Source organism: Oncorhynchus masou, chromosome 30 (genome assembly GCF_036934945.1).
Source record: "Oncorhynchus masou masou isolate Uvic2021 chromosome 30, UVic_Omas_1.1, whole genome shotgun sequence".
NCBI classification, from domain to species: Eukaryota; Metazoa; Chordata; class Actinopteri; order Salmoniformes; family Salmonidae; genus Oncorhynchus; species Oncorhynchus masou.
The window spans coordinates 38058361-38079198 of record NC_088241.1 but is presented as its reverse complement, the minus strand read 5'-3'; the positions used below and the strand labels follow the sequence as shown (position 1 = coordinate 38079198).

Genomic DNA, 20838 nt, shown 5'->3' with positions numbered 1-20838 from the left:
GCATTGCACACACTTGGCATTCTCTCAACCAGCTTCACTTTGAATACTTTTTCAACAGTCTTGAAGGAGTTCCCCCATATGCTGAGCAATTGTTGGCTGCTTTTCCTTCACTCTGTGGTCCAACTTCTCACAAACCATCTCAATTGAGTTGAGGTGGGGTGACTGTGGAGGCCATTAAGTGCAAACCAGTTGGGATGGCATATCACTGCAGAATGCTGTGGTAGCCATGCTGGGTAAGTGTGCCTTGAATTCTAAACAAATCACTGACAGTGTCACCAGCAAAGCACCTCCACACTTCATGGTGTGAACCACACATGCAGAGATCATTCATTCACCTACTCTGCATCTCACAAAAACACGGCAGTTGGAACCAAAACTCTCACATTTGGACTCATCAGACCAAAGGACAGATTTCCACAGGTCTAATGTCCATTATTCATCTTTCTTGGCCCAAGCAAGTCTCTTCTTATTATTGGTGTCCTTTAGTAGTGGTTTCTTTGCAGCAATCTGACCATGAAGGCCTGATTCATGCAGTCTCCTCTGAACAGTTGATGTTTTTAGATGTGTCTGTTATTTGAACTCTGTAAATCATTTATTTATCCTCTGCAGCAGAGGTAACTCTGGGTCTTCCTTTCCAGTGGCGGTCCTCATGAGAGACAGTTTCTTCATAGCGCTTAATGATTTTTCTGACTGCAATTTCCCGCATTGACTGACCTTCATGTCTTAAAGTAATGATAGACTGTCATTTCTCTTTGCTTATTTGAGCTGTTCTTTCCATAATATGGACTTGTCTTTTACCAAATAGGGCTATCTTATCTATACCACCCTTATCTTGTCACAACAACTGATTGGCTCCAACGTATTAATGAAAGAAATTTCACATATTATTTTAACAAAGCACACCTGTTAATTGAAATACATTCCAGGTGACTATCTCATGAAGCTAGTTGAGAGAATGCCTTGACAGCTCTGCACACTTGGCAAAGGGGTGGCTACTTTGAAGAATCTCATAAAATATATTCAGATTTAATCCTTGTTTTGGTTACTACATGATTCCATATGTGTTTTTCGTAGTTTGTCTTCACTATTATACAATGTAGAAAATAGTAAAAACAAAGAAAAACCCTGGAATGAGTAGGTGTCAACTTTTGACTGGTACTGTATCTATTACTTCCTTGATTCCTCAATGTCAGTTCACTGTAGGATTTATAATCTCCTTGGTAGATTTCAGTGCTGATGAGGTTTGAATATATCCAAATGAGTCAACACCATTCATTATCACTTATTTATTTGACCAGTCTTGGTTACATTCAAAGTGACTGATTTCACAAAAGGTATGATTTATTGAAAGGGTGGTACAACCTTAAACATAATTTGTTTGAATTTCCATTATTCTAAATACCGAGGAGTCTAGTTTATCGTACTTCAAACTATGTTTTGTTACACTAGTTGTACCCAATTTATCACATTCCATATCCATTCACAACCATTTGAATTTGTAGCCCACAGATAGTAAATAAGACTTTTTAAGTGTTTTGTTTGGCTACAGCAGGTTATGTTCCTGCTATCGATCAGTGAAAGGTTAAGCAAACCAGGTGTGACGTGCAAAGCAGGGCCCCCGTAAGGGTAAGGGACAGACAGGTGTGGACAATGTGTTGTATTTTCCATCTCAGTTGTGTTAGTATGGAACATCATGCAAAAGAAATTTACTTATCTCTCATGCCTTGAGGTACACTGCGTTGACAGTGTCAAACCAAATGCAATGGATAGAGGACCTATGCCATCTAGTGGGGAGGGTCTCAATAGATGAAGTGTTGGAATGTGCCTCTGGGGTGCTATTGGGCCAAAAGGGGTCACTCCAAATGGACAGAAATATCGTCTGTCCCGTATTTAGCTTATTGGACAGACGAGGCACACCTCCCCATACCCATGAGAAAAAGCATACAGGTTTCATGAGAAATTGATTCATATTATACAATTTAGGTATAACATTCAAACCTATGTATACAATTAGCAAATACACTTCCATAGTTCATCTTTCAAATGAAAAGGGACAAACTCACATTTCTGGCATGAAGGCTGAAGAGCTGTTGAATACGTTTTTTTGTTTGTTGGTGCAGTACGCCCTCTGTGGAATATTAAGGGAAAGGGCAGACTTATCCTACAACCAATTCCTATCCCTATCCTCTTCCTCAAATCATTGTCCCTTTGTCACAAAAATACATATTTGTTTGATTGCAGAAATAGATTTATTTTCAGACAGATATAGTTGGACGTGTGAAACAATGATTTTTTTGTGCATATAAAACCACAAGACACTTCCTCTTGGAAGGTATTCCAAAGCCTTGGTTCAGTCCGAAGGCAATCTGGACTAAGGCACCACCCACCTTCAATTTACAATACACACCCCTTGGTAGCTTAAGTCCATGTAAGTTATATTCCCTCAAAGGTGTTTCAAAACAGGGAATGCCCAGATAAGATAATGCAAAACCAACCAGATCAACGGTCAAATGTACATAATAGGTTTTTGTGTATTATTATCATTAATTTACACAGCCAATCCGATAAAACAGTAGAAAATAAGGCATCTGATTAAGGCTGGTGTAATGTGGGTAATGCTCATTAGGGCACGCAATGGAATACATTAAAAAAAATCAATCAAAAATATAAATGTGTGTTTTTTCTAAGAACAGGTAGTAGTAGTCACTCCCTGTAAGTCAGATTTTTCTTCTGCTTGGTACCTAATGAACACGACTCAGGCTAGGCGCTCGGCTCCGTGGGACTCTGTCTGCGGGACTCTGCAGGGGGAGGATCACCTCCTCACAGCTTAGCCTTAGCCTGGAAGAAGCTCATGATGGCCTGCATGCACTCGTCTGAGAGCCAGCGCTCCACCAGGCGCTCCACCTCCTGGTCGTTGACAGTGTGGAGACGTTCCTTCTCTGTCCCACGGATCAGCTGCTTGGAAAGTGTTAGGGACTAGGACAGCCAGGAAACAGCAATAGGAAGAAAGTAAAGGTCAAATAGACAGAATAAAAATGTGGATACAAAACAAAAGTGGATTAAAAAAAACAGTACTGTCCACAAAATGTGGAAATGTGTCTATGGTTTCATTATACTGACATAAAATAATAAACAGGTTTACAAATGCAGTGCCCTGTACTCCAGCAATTTGGATGTAATATCAATTGATGTCTACAGTCCTTTATGGTACTTTCATGCATAGCAGTTGTATTATATTAGAAATAAAAAAGCACATTATGCCTCTAGTCCACCTTTTTAGGGAACCATAAGTAGGTTGGTCCCATATCCCTTGCATGCAATAAAGGCATCAAGCCTGTGACTTTAGAAACTGTGGACGCATTTAAATTGTGTTTTGGTTATGCCTTGCCCAATAGTATGTGAATGGTACTGCCCAAACGACCAGTGTCACAGCGGAATCAACGGCTGAATATGAGCTGAAATCTATTTAAAGCCTTCACAACATGACAAACAATTATTGGCTTATCTTCCTACTGTTCTGAAGCAGAACAATCTGTGTTTTAACCATGTTACAACTATAATTTTGCTTCCTCGTTGTCTCTAACTGCCTACCAATTGTGCACATATTGTAGCATAATTCTGCTTTCCTGTACAATTTTCCCTGCTTATTTGAGTGATTATGTAATATTGTGGCCTAGATATACTGCCATATCCTATATTACTGACACTTAACATTTTGGAATATTCATTCAAATCACTGTAAACTGTGCTGTAATCAAATCAGACCTTGTTGAAAATGTCAAATGAAATAGTGAATGAAATTCAATGTGCAGAATGTGGCTCCGGTCACTTAATATAGGAAAAGGAGTCCGTCCACGGAAGCACAGCCACGGCCAATAACATAATACAAAATTCCTGGAACGTTCCGAAAGGAAGTTATGTAAAATACAACCAGCTTTCATCAATATTGATTCGTTCAGGAATGTTTCTGAATACACAACTTTTATACAAAACACACAAACATGTCAAACGTTGCCTGATGTTCAATGTTTGCTGGGGATTTGACTCACATTCCTGGGAAGCTTGGCATAGGCCTTCAGTCTGGTGGCCACCTCGGTTTGGAAGCTGCTGTCGGGAAAGACCTCGGTAACCAGGCCCTGGGCACACGCCTGAGTGGCTGTCAGTTTCTTGTTGAACAGCAGCATCTCACTGGCCTAGTCACAGAACATGACAATGTTGTCCATTAGTGTAATTTCATTCAATTCAAACTGCAAGTCTAATACATACTAAAAGGACAAAAGTAAAATAAATACATGGGAAAAACCCCTCTATGAAATGCATCAGTTGCAGCAAAGGAACAAGGGGGAGTATCCATACCTTTGCATTGCCCATCATTTTGGGGAAGGTGTAGGAGGAGCAGGCTTCGGGGCTCTGTCCCAGCTGGCTGAAGGGGGTGTGGAATGTAGCCTGTCAGGAGGGGAGGGCACAAGTTAGGCAGGAACAGCCCCAACCGCTTACGGCAGAGTATAGTGAAAAATAGAAGTGGAGAATGGCAATGTAGTGGTATGGGTGGTGCTCACAACACTGTTTTGCTTATTTGACCTCGATTGAGGTATGCATGTAAAACAGTGGTCTCCAATTAAGATCCTGGAGAGCTTTTCATCCAGCCCAGTATCAACACAAGTTTCAGAAAATCAACTAATCATAGTCAATATGTCAGTGCTGGTGGACAGGATCCACAGCCTGGACACCCAGTTTCTCTCCAGGACCGGAGTTTGATACCCCTAATATAAACCAATGCTAGTCTTGTACCATCAACTAACATACATATATAGAGGGAAGATATAAATGTGTTCTAAGCTAACACTGAGTGGACATGACAAAGCACCTTACCCTCTCTGTGGCGTAGACCACCTCGAACAGGCCGAGTAGAGTGACGGACACGCCCACAGCCGGACCGTTGATCACTGCAATCAGGGGCTTGGGGAAGTCGATGAATGCTTTGACAAACTCCCTACATAACCACACACACACACACACACAACCACATACACAACCACACACACACGTTATAAGAATGGTTCTCTCAAAGTGAACCTCTTGCTTGCTCTTTTTGGGTAAGTCCTTACCTCAGCAACTCGCCTCCATCTTTTGCCATCTGCTGCATCCCGCCCTCAGGGATTTTGGTGAAGTTTGTCAGGTCGTTGCCACTGCAGTAGAAGTCTCCAATACCTTGAGGGGGTGAACAAGAATAGCCACATTTAACAATTAAGAAGACTGGAGCACTATTTGCAAGTCACTGCATCACTGTATAGACTTAAAGGGGCAATTCAAAGAATTAAAAAGGGGCACCCCGCCACCGTTTTGGTAAAAATCCAAAGGGATGGGGCTGGTGAAATATAAGTACTCTTAAATAAATAGACAGAGGCTGTCCATCCATGACAGCAATTTCCAACATTGAATCATGTTTTAAGGCTATAGTGTTTGTTTACAATTACATCGTTTACAGCTTATATTTTGGGTTCTGGTGGGGTTAGACAGTTGAAGCTCAAGAGGTATTTATAAATTGTATTTTTCAAGACTCAATGGCTATTGAGGTGGCAGCGTAGCCTAGTGGTTAGAGCGTTGGACTAGTAACTGGAAGGTTGTAAGTTCAAACCCCCGAGCTGACAAGGTACAAATCTGTCGTTCTGCCCCTGAACAGGCAGTTAACCCACTGTTCCTAGGCTGTCATTGAAAATAAGAATTTGTTCTTAACTGACTTGCCTGGTTAAATAAAGGTAAAAATAAAATATCATTAATTTAAAAGTCCAAAAATGGATGTAGCAATTACAGATTGCCCCTTTAAATATATAAAGCAGGGGTGGGGTGTCAAACTAATTCCATGGAGAGCCTCTGCTGTTTTTGTTTTTTTTCCTTTCAGTTAAGACCGAGTCAACCAGGTGAGGAGAGACACTTACTAATCAGTGACCTTAATTCATGAATCAAGTACAAGGGAGGAGAGAACCCCCAGACACGTGGCCCTCCGTGGAATGAGATTGACACCTGTGGACTAAAGAAAGAAAAACCCACGCACAGTACGTTGCAACCACATGCTTTTTTTGTGCACCATAATAAACCGTGTGTAATATACTGTGTTCTGGCTTTTCTTTAGTCCTAGTGCATACAGTGATCTCAGAAAGTATTCAGACCCCTTGAATTTTTCCAGGTTACAGCCTTATTCAAAAATGTATTCAATTGTTATTTTTCCTCATCAATCTACACACAGTACCACAAAGGGGTATTGTGTGTAGGGGCTCCCAAGTGGAGCAGCGGTCTAAGGCACTGAGTCTCAGTGCTGGAGGCGTCACTCCAGACCCTGGTTCCATTCCAGGCTGTATCAAAACCAGAAGTGATTGGGAGTCCCATAGGGCGGCGCACAATTGGCCAAAAGTCATCCGGGTTAGGCTTTGGCGGGGTAGGCCACAATTGCAAATAAGAATTTGTTCTTAACTGACTTGAATAGTTAAATAAAGGTTAAATAAATTGAAGACAAAGAAAAAAACAGGCTCTTTGAGATTTTTGGTAATTTATAAAATAATTTAAACTGAAATATCACATTTACGTAAGTATTCAGACCCTTTCCTCAGTACTTTGTTGAACCACCTTTGGCAGCGATTACAGCCTTGGGTCTTCTTGGGTATGACGATACAAGCATGGCACACCTGTATTTGGGGAGTTTCTCCCATTCTTCTCTGCAAATCCCCTCAAGCTCTGTGAGGCTGGATGGGGAGCGTTGTAGACCAGCTATTTTCAGGTCACTCCAGAGTAGTTCGATCGGGTTCAAGTCTGTGCTCTGACTGGGCCACTAAAGGACATTCAGAGACTTGTCTCAAAACCACTCCTTGGTTGTCTTGAATACTTAAGTAAATAAGGTATTTCTGTTTTTCATTTTGAATACATTTGCAAACATTTCTAAAAATCTGTCTTTGCCTTGTCATTATCGGGTATTGTGTGTAGATTGTTGAGTATTTTTAAAATCAATTTTAGAATAAGGCTGTAACGTAACAATGCGGAAAAAGTCAAGGGGTCTGAATACTTTCTGAATTCACTGTATGTTACTCGTTTCAGGAAACTAGGCATATGTTGCACGGCACTACTTCACAGGAGTGCCACATGAACGTAAACTTTTTTTTGTTTTATCAAAATGCGTTTTTTGGCCGTCTGGAACATGTGAACTTTCATGTGCCTTAATAACAAACTTGTATGCCATCTGTAAATATTAATAAAATTGTTAAATTACAAGCCCAGTTTGTTTAGCCACGATAAAATCCACAACCTTCCCGTTAGATGAGTGGACTGGACATGCCGAGAGACGAGGTCAGATTGGTCCGCCATGTAGCACGCTTCTGTCTATAATATGAGCTGGTCAGTATGTGTAGGTAATCCTTTGTGACGCTGCTTTTTTGAAAGATATTACGTTGTAGAACTGCATAAAAGTTGCTCTCCACGTTCTGGAGGACCGAGTTTTGAAATCAGTGGAATTAGAGTATGATAGAGAAAATTCTGGTGTTTAATTGCAAATATGCAGACAGAGTCGAAAAAAGAACACAGAAGGCTGTTGTTTAAATCACCTGTCTCCGGATTACATCTTCAAACTAAGGGCAACCATGGCATCCGTGACAGAAAAGGAGAAGTGTCCATCCATGTATATGGGTTAGCTAAGTTAGCTAAGGTGCTTGACTGCTGTTAGGTCAGAACGATCGGATCAACCCTACTTTTCAGCCAGAGCGTCCAGTGTGCGCTATGAATGCTCTGAGAACGAAACTATTTGAATTTACGAACGATCAATCATAACGCTCTGAGTTACGAACGCCCTGAGCACACTCTGGCACTCCAGATTAAATTTAGGAACACACCTGTAGTATAAGCCAGCCTTTAGTCTTGAAATCTTTAGTTGTTTAGCACATAGCCTCACATGTGAATCATTAACTTCTTGGTGACTGGGGGGCAGTATTGAGTAGCTTGGATGAATAAGGTTCCCAGAGCAAACCTCCTGCTACTCAGCCATAAAAGCTAGAATATGCAAATAATTAGTATGTTTGGATAGAAAACACTCTGAAGTTTCTAAAACTGTTTGAATGATGTCTGTGAGTATAACAGAACTGATATGGCAGGCGAAAACCTGAGAAACAAATCCAACCAGGAAGTGGGAAATCTGAGGTTGGTAGATTTTCAACTCAGCCCCTATTGAATATACAGTGGGATATTGGTCATGTTGCACTTCTTAAGGCTTCCACTAGATATCAACCATATTTAGAAAAGTGTTTGAGGCTTCTACTGTAAAGGAGGGGCTCATAAGGGCTCTTTGAGTCAGTGGCAGAGTGCCACAGGCTCGTGACGTGCGGTAATGTGAGAGGTAGCTCCCGTTCCATTGCATTTCTGAAGACACAGGAATTCTCCGGTTGGAACATAATTGAAGATTTATGTTAAAAACATCCTAAAGATTGATTCTATACATCGTTTGACATGTTGCTACGGACTGTAACAGACCTTTTTGACATTTCGTCTGCTCCTAGTGAACGCGCTTCGTGACTTGATTTGTTTACAAAACGTGCTAACAAAAGTAGCTATTTGGACATAAATGATGGACATTATCGAACAAATCAAATATTTTGTGGAACTGGGATTCCTGGGAGTGGATTCTGATGAAGATCAAAGGTAAGTAAATATTTATAATGCTATTTCTGACTAATGTTGAATACACAACATGGCGGATATCTTTTTGGCCATACTCAGATTATTGCATGGTTTGCTTTTTTTGTTAAAAAAATGAAATCTGACACAGCGGTTGCATTAAGGAGAAGTTTATCTAAAGTTCCATGTGTAATAGTTGTATCTTTTATCAATGTTTATTATGAATATTTCTGTAAATTGATGTGGCTCTGTGCAAAATCACTGCATGTTTTGGAACTACTGAACATAACGCGCCATTGTAAAATTAGATTTTTGGATAAAAATATGCACTTTACAGAACAAAACATACATGTATTGTGTAAAAAAGTCCTATGAGTGTCATCTGATGAAGATCATCAAAGGTTAGTGATTCATTTTATCTATATTTCGGCTTTTTGTGACTCCACTCTTTGGCTGGAAAAATGTCTGTGTTTTTCTGTGACATGGTGGTGACCTAACATAATCGTTTGTGGGGGGTTTTTTCGCTGTAAAGCCTTTTTGAAATCAGACACTGTGGTTGGATTAACGAGAATTTATCTTTAAAATGGTGTAAAATACTTGTATGATTGAGGAATTTTAATAATGAGATTTTTGTTGTTTTGAATTTGGCGCCCTGCATTTTCACTAGCTGTTGGCGGGGTGGGACACTACTGTCCCGAATATCCCAGAGAGGTTAAAGAGATGGGTGGAGCTAAAGCTTAAAGGGGTGTGAACGATGCTGCATGGGTGTAGACAAAGAGCTCTCCAGTCGGTACCAAAACATTTAAGGGACATTTTCTCAAAAGTGAGGTTACAAGTTCATCAACTTTCAAAGCAGAATTACTTTCCCATTGTTCCTCAAGTGTAGTGTATGATATACCATTTTCTAGCTCCGAGGCTCTACTTTCATTCAATGTAAAAAAAAAAAAAAGTAAAAAAAAAATTCTAATTTTGCTACACAAGACCAAATCGAGCTGGTCGGTCACATATTCATATCACCGATGCTCTCTTTAATGGATTCACTATTTCAAATGGGATGAATAGGTTGGTTGGCTCTACCTGTGATTACAGTAATGACAGAGTCATCTTTGCCAGATTCCTCCAGAGCCTTGATGATCTCGTTGTACATCTGGATAGAAGGAGGAAAACAATAGAATTGAAGAACTGCATGATTACTGGATATTTGGGATGTGCATATGCAGTTAGAAATTTCACTATTACAGTGCTTTGCAAAAAGTATTCATCCCCACTCAAGTTTTCAGTTTGTCTTATTTGTTTCACAATAAAACATATTTTGCATCTTCAAAGTTATAGGGATGTTATGTAAATCAAATCATACAAACACCCCCCCCCCCCCCCCAAAAAAAAACAATTTTAATTCCAGGTTGTAAGGCAACAAAATTGGAAAAATGCCAAGGGGGGTGAATACCTTCGTAATCCACTCTACAAGGCATGCCACAAAATGCCACTGGTGAATCTGCGGCAAACCTTTGGCAACAATATTTATTGCCACTAGTGGCAATAACACTAGTGGCAAAGACACGAGTTCCAAGACCAGTAACAGCTGATGACCAGTCTGTGGGAGAAGAAAGCTTAGTTTCCATTTTCCAACAGAGTTATCTAGCTACTTACCAAAGTTGTCCAGTGAGTGTCTAACTTAATTAAACTTCATAATTATGTTAGCTAATTGATGCCTAGTTAGCAATGTCATACTTTATGGGACAGAGTGAAACACATTTTGTTTATCAGTTTCAATCCGTCAGTACCACTGACTGGCTAGCGCTTAGCTAGCTATCATATTTTCATCATATAATTCATGTGATAGCTAGCTAGCTAACTAATTATTTGCCTAAACCTTTTTAGGTGGATACATTGTCTTTTAATAACAATATGCCATTCAATATGCTAGTGTCACTGTTCAGTAAAATGTTAGCTAGCACAACAGCTAAGGTAGCAACAATATTAGCTGATTTGACAAAGCATCGTAGATGGATACCCTTTCCTTAGCCGTGGTGTTGGAAGAGGATGCATCAAAACCCTTTGAGTGAATTGTCTTCAAACATGATAAGGTAAGCTAATAATTGTATTATCATAAATGTAAATTCCAACTTTGTAACAGTTAGATCTTTCATTGATTTAAACTAGTAGCTAGCTCATCTTGCTTATGTGTTGTTCCTTCTCTCTTTCTTTTTAGATGTAATCAAGACAGATTGCCTGAAGGCTTCAAACTAAGGAAGGAGAAATGTGTGCACCAGGTCAAGGTTCCTTGCATGGCTTTGAGATGTAAATTAACAATAATTCATTTTAGAACAATATACACCTGAGTCAGGAAAAAGAAACAACTAGTAGACAACTGGCTCTTAAATTATGGAGACCCAGTCTATATTGAAGATCAAATTTAGCTGATTAGTTTGCATCCATTTTGTTTAGGCTTGGCTGGAGACAGACACTACATACAAAAGTTGGCCACACATTTAAAAAGGTAGATTTAGTAGGCCTAAGTCCCAGATTCCAAGAACACAGGATGAGATGTTACTATCCTTTGTGCAAGCACTTCCAAGAGTTCATGAACAGTGAGCCTGGTGAAATTTGGGGAGCACATCGTCAGTAGTGTACCTTTGGTTCCTAGGGTGTTTCGGCCTTTCACACTATACACCCTCCCCAAAGGCGGACAGGGTGATCAATCCTACGCAGTTTATGCTAGCTAGATTGTTTGTTTATATAGCATTTATACAAGGCAGAGACATTTTATTGCTGAAAAATATATACACTACATTACAAAAGTATGTGGACACTAGGGCTGTTACAGTGACCGTATTACCGCAACACTGGCGGTCATGAGTCATGATGGCAGTCAAATTTCACATGACCGTTTAGTCACAGTAATTAGACTTCTCCAAGGTCTGATGCTGCTGATCATCAGTAGCCAACCAAACAAGTGCTTGTCAAATTGTGAATGAAAGACTGATGAAGTATGTACAAACCTGCTCAAAAACACAAAGCAGAGCTCATGACATCAATGCAACTTTTTTCAAATCCTCATCAGTCGCACCATACAGCCTTAGAATGTATAAAAATCTAAACAGACATCAACATTTCTATCACAACTAAAGTTACATAAATAACTCTAAATTATACAGTTATTGTTATACAGCATATACAGTTGAGGTCGGAAGTTTACATAAACCTTAGCCAAATATATTTAAACTCCGTTCACAATTCCTGGCATTTAATCCAAGTAAAAATGCCCTGTCTTAGGTCAGTTAGGATCACCACTTTATTTTAAGAATGTGAAATGTGAGAATAATAGTATAATAGTAGAGGGAATTATTTATTTCAGCTTTAATTCCCAGTGGGTCAGAAGTTTACATACACTCAATTAGTATTTGGTAGCATTGGCTTTTTAAATTGTTTAAAAGGCAATGGGACACAAGCTTCCCACAATAAGTTGGGTGAATCTTGGCCCATTCCTCCTGACAGAGCTGGTTTAACTGAGTCGGGTTTGTAGGCCTCCTTGCTCGCACTCGCTTTTTCAGTTCTGCCCACATATTTTCTATGGGATTGAAGTCAGGGCTTTGTGATGGCCACTCCAATACCTTGACTTTGTTGTCTTTACGCCATTTTGCCACAACTTCGGAAGTATGCTTGGGGTTATTGTCCATTTGGAAGACACATTTGCGACCAAGCTTTAACTTCCTGACAGATTTTTTTTTACCCCTTTTTCTCCCCAATTTCGTGGTATCCAATTGTTTTTTTTAGTAGCTACTATCTTGTATCATCGCTACAATTCCCGTACGGGCTCGGAAGAGACGAAGGTTGAAAGTCATGCGTCCTCCGATACACAACCCAACCAAGCCTCACTGCTTCTTAACCATCCTCATAATGCCATCTATTTTGTGCAGTGCACCAGTCCCTCCTGCAGCAAAGCACTCCCACAAAATGATGCTGCCAATCCCGTGATTCACGGTTGGGATAGTGTTCTTCGGCTTGCAAGCTTCCCCCTTTTTCCTCCAAACATAACAATGGTCATTATGGCCAAACAGTTATATTTTTGTTTCATCAGACCAGAGGGCATTTCTCCAAAAAGTACAATCTTTGATCCCATGTGCAGTTGCAAACCGTAGTCTGGCTTTTTAAATGGTGGTTTTGGAGCAGTGGCTTCTTCCTTGCTGAGCGGCCTTTCAGGTTATGTCAATACAGTGCCTTGCGAAAGTATTCGGCCCCCTTGAACTTTGCGACCTTTTGCCACATTTCAGGCTTCAAACAAAGATATAAAACTGTATTTTTTTGTGAAGAATCAACAACAAGTGGGACACAATCATGAAGTGGAACGACATTTATTGGATATTTCAAACTTTAACAAATCAAAAACTGAAAAATTGGGCATGCAAAATTATTCAGCCCCCTTAAGTTAATACTTTGTAGCGCCACCTTTTGCTGCGATTACAGCTGTAAGTCGCTTGGGGTATGTCTCTATCAGTTTTGCACATCGAGAGACTGAAATGTTTTCCCATTCCTCCTTGCAAAACAGCTCGAGCTCAGTGAGGTTGGATGGAGAGCATTTGTGAACAGCAGTTTTCAGTTCTTTCCACAGATTCTCGATTGGATTCAGGTCTGGACTTTGACTTGGCCATTCTTACACCTGGATATGTTTATTTTTGAACCATTCCATTGTAGATTTTGCTTTATGTTTTGGATCATTGTCTTGTTGGAAGACAAATCTCCGTCCCAGTCTCAGGTCTTTTGCAGACTCCATCAGGTTTTCTTCCAGAATGGTCCTGTATTTGGCTCTATCCATCTTCCCATCAATTTTAACCATCTTCCCTGCCCCTGCTGAAGAAAAGCAGGCCCAAACCATGATGCTGCCACCACCATGTTTGACAGTGGGGATGGTTTGTTCAAGGTGATGAGCTGTGTTGCTTTTACGCCAAACATAACATTTTGCATTGTTGCCAAAAAGTTCAATTTTGGTTTCATCTGACCAGAGCACCTTCTTCCACATGTTTGGTGTGTCTCCCAGGTGGCTTGTGGCAAACTTTAAAAAACACTTTTTATGGATATCTTTAAGAAATGGCTTTCTTCTTGCCACTCTTCCATAAAGGCCAGATTTGTGCAATACACAACTGATTGTTGTCCTATGGACAGAGTCTCCCACCTCAGCTGTAGATCTCTGCAGTTCATCCAGAGTGATCATGGGCCTCTTGGCTGCATCTCTGATCAGTCTTCTCCTTGTATGAGCTGAAAGTTTAGAGGGGCGGCCAGGTCTTGTTAGATTTGCAGTGGTCTGATACTCCTTCCATTTCAATATTATCGCTTGCACAGTGCTCCTTGGGATGTTTAAAGCTTGGGAAATCTTTTTGTATCCAAATCCGGCTTTAAACTTCTTCACAACAGTATCTCGGACCTGCCTGGTGTGTTCCTTGTTCTTCATGATGCTCTCTGCGCTTTTAACGGACCTCTGAGACTATCACAGTGCAGGTGCATTTATACAGAGACTTGATTACACACAGGTGGATTGTATTTATCATCATTAGTCATTTAGGTCAACATTGGATCATTCAGAGATCCTCACTGAACTTCTGGAGAGCGTTTGCTGCACTGAAAGTAAAGGGGCTGAATAATTTTGCACGCCCATTTTTTTCAGTTTTTGATTTGTTAAAAAAGTTTGAAATATCCAATAAATGTCGTTCCACTTCATGATTGTGTCCCACTTGTTGTTGATTCTTCACAAAAAAATACAGTTTTATATATTTATGTTTGAAGCCTGAAATGTGGCAAAAGGTCGCAAAGTTCAAGGGGGCCGAATACTTTCGCAAGGCACTGTATAGGACTCGTTTTACTGTGGATATAGATACTTTTGTACACGTTTCCTACGGCATCTTCAGAAGGTCCTTTGCTGTGGACCTGGGATTGATTTGCACTTTTCGCACCAAAGCACGTTCATCTCTAGGAGACAGAACGCGTCTCCTTCCTGAGTGGTATGACGGCTGTGTGGTCCCAAAGTGTTTATACTTGCGTACTGTTGTTTGTGCAGATGAACGTGGTACCTTCAGGCATTTGGAAATTGCTCCCAAGGATGAACCAGACTTGTGGAGGTCTACAATCCTTTTCTTAAGTCTTGGCTGATTTATTTTGATTTTCCCATGTCAAGCAAAGAGGCACTGAGTTTGAGGGTAGGCATTGAAATACATCCACAGGTACACCTCCAATGCCCTAATTGAAATAATTTGAGTCTATCAGAAGCTTCTAAAGCCATGACACCATTTTCTGAAATATTCCAAGCTGTTTAAATGCACAGTCAACTTAGTGTATTCTGATCCTGGAATTGTGATACAGTGAATTGTAAGTGAAATAATCTGTCTATAATTAATTGTTAGAAATATTACTTGTGTCATGTACACAGTAGATGTCCTAACCGACTTGCCAAAACTATAGCTTGTTAACAAGAAATGTGTGGAGTGGTTGAAAAACAAGTTTTAATGACTCCAACCTAAGTGTATGTAAACTTCCGACTTCAACTGTAGGAGTACCTGCTTCTACGTACTCCATCAAATCTTTTGGAGAACATATTTTCTATTTTATTCAGCCATGTTCAATTTGATTCCTTATACTATAAAATAATAACATGGAATTCAAGCAAATCTTGTCTGCTAAATGAACTAGTGTAGCCCACAGCCAGATCAGGACCAAACATAAGGACATGCTATTCTTTTCTTCTGAAGTAGACTACATTTTCTTCATATCAAGTTTATTTAGATCTGTTTAAAATAAATAATGGATTTATTGTGATGATTTAGGCTATATTACATGGATTTATTAAACGTTTTAAAAATTGTGGATGTTCCAAAGGTCTGAGTCAGCGGCCAGGAGGTGCTAAATGTGTTTGTTAATTAACGATCAATTACCGTGAGACCGGCAGTTATTTGCTTGACAATCACCGGCTGACAAAATTTCATGACTACCACCGCCCTAGTGGATACCTGCTCATCGAACATCTCATTCCAAACTCATGGGCATTAATATGGAGTTGGTCCCACCTTTGCTGCTATAACAGCCTTCACTCTACTGGGAAGGTTTTCTACTAGATGTTGAAACGTTGTTGCGGGGACATGCTTCCATTCGGCCACAAGAGCATTTGTGAGGTTGGGCACTGATGTTGGGTGATTAGGCCAGGCTCGCAGTCTGCATTTCAACTCATGCCAAAAGGTGTTCGATAGGGTTGAGGTCAGGGTTCTGCGCAGGCCAGTCAAGTTCTTCCACACTGATCTCATCAAACCATTTCTGTATGTTGTTTGCATGCTGAAACAGGAACTGGCCTTCTCCAAACTGTTGCCTCCAAAGTCGGAAGCACAGAATCGTCTAGAATGTCATTCTAAGCTGTAGAGTGAAGATTTCCCTTCAGTGGTACAGTGAGTTTTACAACCAAGGACAGGCACTTATTTATTTTTACGCACTACGCGCTTCAGCATTTAGAGGTCCCGTTCTGTGAGCTTGTGTGGCCTACCACTTTGCAACTGTGCTGTTGTTGCTCCTCGACATTTCCACTTCACAATAACAGAGCTTACAGTTGACCCGGGCAGCTCTACTCGAGCTGGACATATGACGAACTGAAAGGTGGCATCCCATGACGGTACCACGTTGAAAGTCACTGAGCACTTCAGTAAGGCCATTCTACTGCCAATGTTTGTCTATGGATATTGCTTGGCTGTGCATACCTTACAATTATTTAAGAACATATCCCAGCAGACAAATCATTACAAACAGTAACCAGCCAAGTAGAAGTCAGAAATAGATATAAAATAAATCACTTACCTTTGATGATCTTCATGTGGTTGCACTGAGAAGACATTCATTTATTCAATAAATGTTCCTTTTGTTCGATAATGTCTCTTTATATCCAAAAACCTATGTTCTGTTCGCATGTTTTCTTCAGTAATCCACAGGCTCAAATGCAGTCACAACAGGCAGACGAAAAATCCAAATTGTATCCGTAAAGTTCATAGAAACATGTCAAATGATGTTAATATTCAATCCTCTGGTTGTTTTTAGCCTAAATAATCGATAATATTTCAACCGGACAATAACGTCGTCAATATAAAAGGTAAACAAGAAAGGCACTCTCTCGGTCGTGCGCATGAAAAAGCTCTGTGACACGGCAGGGACCACTCATTCAGACTGCTCTTACTCCCTCATTTTTCAGAATACAAGCCTGAAACAATTTCTAAAGACATCTAGTGGAAGGCATAGGAACTGCAATTTGAGTCCTAAGTCAATGGATACTGTAATGGCATTGAATAGAAAACTAACAACAACAACAAATAAATCCTACTTCCTGAATGGATTTTTCTCGGGTTTTCGCCTGCCAAATCAGTTTTGTTATACACAGACATTATTTGAACAGTTGGAAACTTTAGAGTGGTTTCTATCCAAATCTACTAATTATATGAATATCCTATCTTCTGGGCCTGAGTAGAAGGCAGTTTAATTTGGGCACGCTTTTCATCCAAAATTCCAAATGCTGCCCCCTACCCTAGAGAAGTTAAGACATTGAAAACATGTTTAGTAAGTTTTGTTCTCACTGGGAAGCAAGTTCATTTAAAGTTATATGTGTAACCAAAAACCTGATTTGCATACACAATGAGTTATTAGCAAACAGATTGTTTGCCACAAGCTTCACAAAATGATTTGCCAGAAGTTCAAAAGTCACCGCTAGATGTTTGCCAGAAGCAAGAATGTTGGGAGGAGGGAATAGACAATGACACGAATGCCTAATAACTTAATCGATGTACCTCCACATTGATGGCGTTCTTCTTCTGTGGCCTATTGAACCGGATAGTGGTGACGTTGTCCTCTGTGGAGACCAGCAGTGTGTCAAAGGTGGCAGCGCTCTCAGTGGGCTGTGCGGCTACCACAGGTCCCTCAGGAGCGAGGAGAGAATCAATCAGGTCCACATACTGCTGTCTGGCATCTTCCTGAGAGGGAGGAATAGAGAGTTATACAATGTATCAATGTATGCCTGTAAATGTCATTGTGTGAAGAAAACGGCACTTTACCACATTGAGGACATTAGAGTTGCTTTTTTATGGGCACTGAAATTTGTGACATTCAATAAGAATGGCTGCTTCTAATTTGTTTTTAATTTTATTAACTATAATCATTTTCAGCTGTGTTTGACCTTTCTCACAAGTCGTGTATTTTTGTCTGTTGTTTTTAACAAACTTGGGAGGAATAGCCTTGATAGACAAATGGGCATATTGCTCCCGAGCTTTTGTATAATTTCAGCTAGTAGTTTTGAAAGTAGTGCTCACGAGCCAAAACGGGTCCCCGAAAATTGTAAAGTTGTGAACTACATCATCCATTTCATATGATATGTTACGTCCTGAATAAAAAAAAACATGTTTTGCAATCTGTATACAGTATGTTACAAATTCCAATTCGTACAATAAGTTATGAATTAATAAGTGCTTAATATCCCGGACTGCATCTTCAATAAAATGTGTATGACAGTGCTGTTATGTATATTCAATAATGAGACTGCAGATTACCTGAGATACAGAGCCCAGAGACTTCCAGGCATCCCATTTGGCCTTGCCGACAAAGTCAAGCATCCCTGGCTTGGGGGTGTTACAGGGTCCCTGAGTAGCCTAATAAGACAACAAAGAGAGAGGAGAAGATACTAAAATGTGAGGATCAGTGTCTCCAATAGACTTTAAGGTGCTTACTTTCTTCATCCTGTCTCTCTCATGCACTCTGATAGGTTAACAATCTGGGTCATTGTCATTAGGTCTCAAATGAAAGAAAACAGACTGAAGCAGGGAGGGACTACTTTGACTTGTCCAATAAGAAACTGCCCTGGATAGCTTTACAACCATTACAACAGATGTTATTCATCTACTGTACAATGTAAACTTGTCTTTTTGCTGACACAGCATCCATCGTGCAAACACCCAATCACATACATACATACACACGATAGCCTAATGGCAGAACTACATCAGCAAGCACATAGGGGGCGATAAAACAATGGAGCCTCATTAATTTTCAATGAAGGGAACCTAAGTGGGCGGGGGGACCGTTGGCTGGCGTGAGCATGGGCGATGGAACGTGAAGTGCGGGACCAAAGTTGGGAAAAGCTGAAATGTATTCACATACTCCACGACATCGCGTTGCTATTGACCAATCAAAGCTTACTATAGTTTCCAGCCCCTACTGGATTGGCTGTTGATACCTAGCATTAGCTAGCCTCCGACATGAGGGCGATGTTAGCATGGCTATCCCTATAGTGAATCACTGAGGTAAGACCCATACAGGGTCAGTTGAGTCAGCCGAGTTGATGCCAGCAACCCTCAAGATTTTTCCTGTAAGCCCTGGGATTCAAAATCTTCAACCGTTCAGATACTGGCCCGCTCCTATAACCCCAAAGCTTTGTGTCATCCACCCAATACAACTGGTGACGGCAAGATGCTACTCAATACAACTGTGACACAGCAAAACTGAACAAGGAGCCCACCCCCTCGATCGCTCATGCTCTTGATGTTCAGAGACATGACAGCCAAGTAGCTAAGAACAAAGACCTTTTACCTGTTTGAAGAGAGCATAGATTTTCAGCTTGGCCTCATTGCCAGGGTCTTTCTTCAACGTGCCCATCTGACTCTTTGCACAGTTGAATTGCTCCACTGTCGCCCCCATCATAGAGTCAGCTGTGTGCAGCTTCAGAGTGGGAATATGTTATACTTGGACAGCCCTGAAGAGATCATTTCAGGACAAATGAGTGACATAGCTAACTGGTACTGTTTCCTAAACAATTATGAACTGCCACAAAAGGTTAAATAATATTATACATAAGCCTAAATGTTTCAACAAAATGCAAAATCACAAATTAACTTGGCTGAGGGCACTAAAATCGCTCTGAACACCTAAAATTACCTTTTTAAATAATCACATTGGATATGGGGAGGATTGGGACAGGATGACACATAAATGTACTGTGAGAGTTGCAGTACTGTTTGTGATACAACCATGTTGCGACAGAATTCGATGGGCCATCAATAATTAGTTACTTGACGATTCCTCTGATTTTCATTCATTGGTAGTTAGACACACCCTCATTGGTCTGATGATTAGACAAGGCTCATAAATCTGCATGTGGGGGAAAGGTCATAGTTATTGAAAGTTTAGCTACTTTGGCTAGCAAGCTATAACCACAGAATATTTGCTTTAACTAGAAGTACTAACTAGCTAGCTACCAAGCAGATCATCATGCAAGCTTTTGTGGTGGAAGCTGATACGCTGGAATGTAGGGTAATGTACGGTAGATCTCCTACAGAACAGCTCAGCGATTATTAGCAAGCATGGTTGAGTAAACATCTTTCCAAGCAAGACAGACACCACTTGCTCGTGAGTCGTGCAGAAATTAACCGGTAACGTTATTTGTGCAGAACATGACATCTTTGAGACAACCTTAGCTAAATACAGGCACCGATAGAGTTTCGTGCCAACCAGCTAAAACTACATGGTGAAAATAAAATGACCATTCGTTTCCATTAATAATTGAGCTATGCTAAACTAGCAATCTATTGCTCCCTTCATACGGAACAGCTAAACTAAAATCGGCTCAGTTTGACCTCAGCTCCGTGCACCATGTCCACATCAAGTAAGCAGTAAATCCACCTTGCAAGTGAGTGTGGTGTTTTTAGGTAATCTTACCTGAAAACTCGCCACGGTGAAAATATGCGTAAAGCTACAGACATGGCAGTGGTGTAATTTCAGTCCAAAGTACAGTAGCAGGACTGGTTGTACAAGACAATTCGAATAAATTAATTCGCTGTTTACAACCCAGAACCCTCCCCCTCACCTTCGTTGCTTTCACCATTGGCCAATGCATTGTTTACATCATGACATGTTCATTACGCCGTACGTCACCTTCATGCAATCTCGTACCTCTACTGGACAGAGAGCATAAAGTCAATAATAGGGGTGCCTTCTCAATTGAAACCTCCTCGTGTCATGTTTCCTCTTTGCTCGTCTCCTTCTCACAAGCCATTGGAGGAGAAGGTCAGAGGGGCGGGACCTCTGGCTTTCTCATCCAATGGGTTTTGACTGAGACGAGGAGAGAGGACACAAATATAAAAAAGAGAAAAGGCCCCAGTTTCACAACACAAGACA

The 20838-nt window shown here is 40.5% G+C and overlaps 1 protein-coding gene across 5 annotated transcripts; it reads right to left on the bottom strand.

Annotated features, from left to right (window-relative positions):
* Positions 1 to 2226: 2226 nt before the first annotated feature.
* LOC135522613 (enoyl-CoA delta isomerase 2-like) lies at positions 2227 to 20625 on the bottom strand. 5 transcript variants are annotated; one of them, XM_064949043.1, is made up of 11 exons: positions 20528 to 20619; positions 19600 to 19812; positions 19255 to 19417; positions 18219 to 18317; positions 17463 to 17645; positions 9733 to 9802; positions 5109 to 5211; positions 4873 to 4993; positions 4357 to 4446; positions 4050 to 4193; positions 2227 to 2976 (listed from the first exon to the last, which is right to left on the bottom strand). In XM_064949043.1, the coding sequence occupies exons 3-11, from the start codon at positions 19363 to 19365 to the stop codon at positions 2821 to 2823; spliced, it is 1077 nt and encodes a 358-aa protein (XP_064805115.1). In that variant the 5' UTR covers positions 19366 to 19417; positions 19600 to 19812; positions 20528 to 20619; the 3' UTR covers positions 2227 to 2820. The 5 variants fall into 5 exon arrangements, with proteins under 5 accessions (XP_064805115.1, XP_064805113.1, XP_064805116.1 ...); XM_064949041.1 differs by lacking the exon at positions 20528 to 20619 and adding an exon at positions 20380 to 20487; XM_064949044.1 differs by lacking the exon at positions 19600 to 19812 and having other exon boundaries at positions 20528 to 20625.
* Between the last annotated feature and the right edge of the window lie 213 nt (positions 20626 to 20838).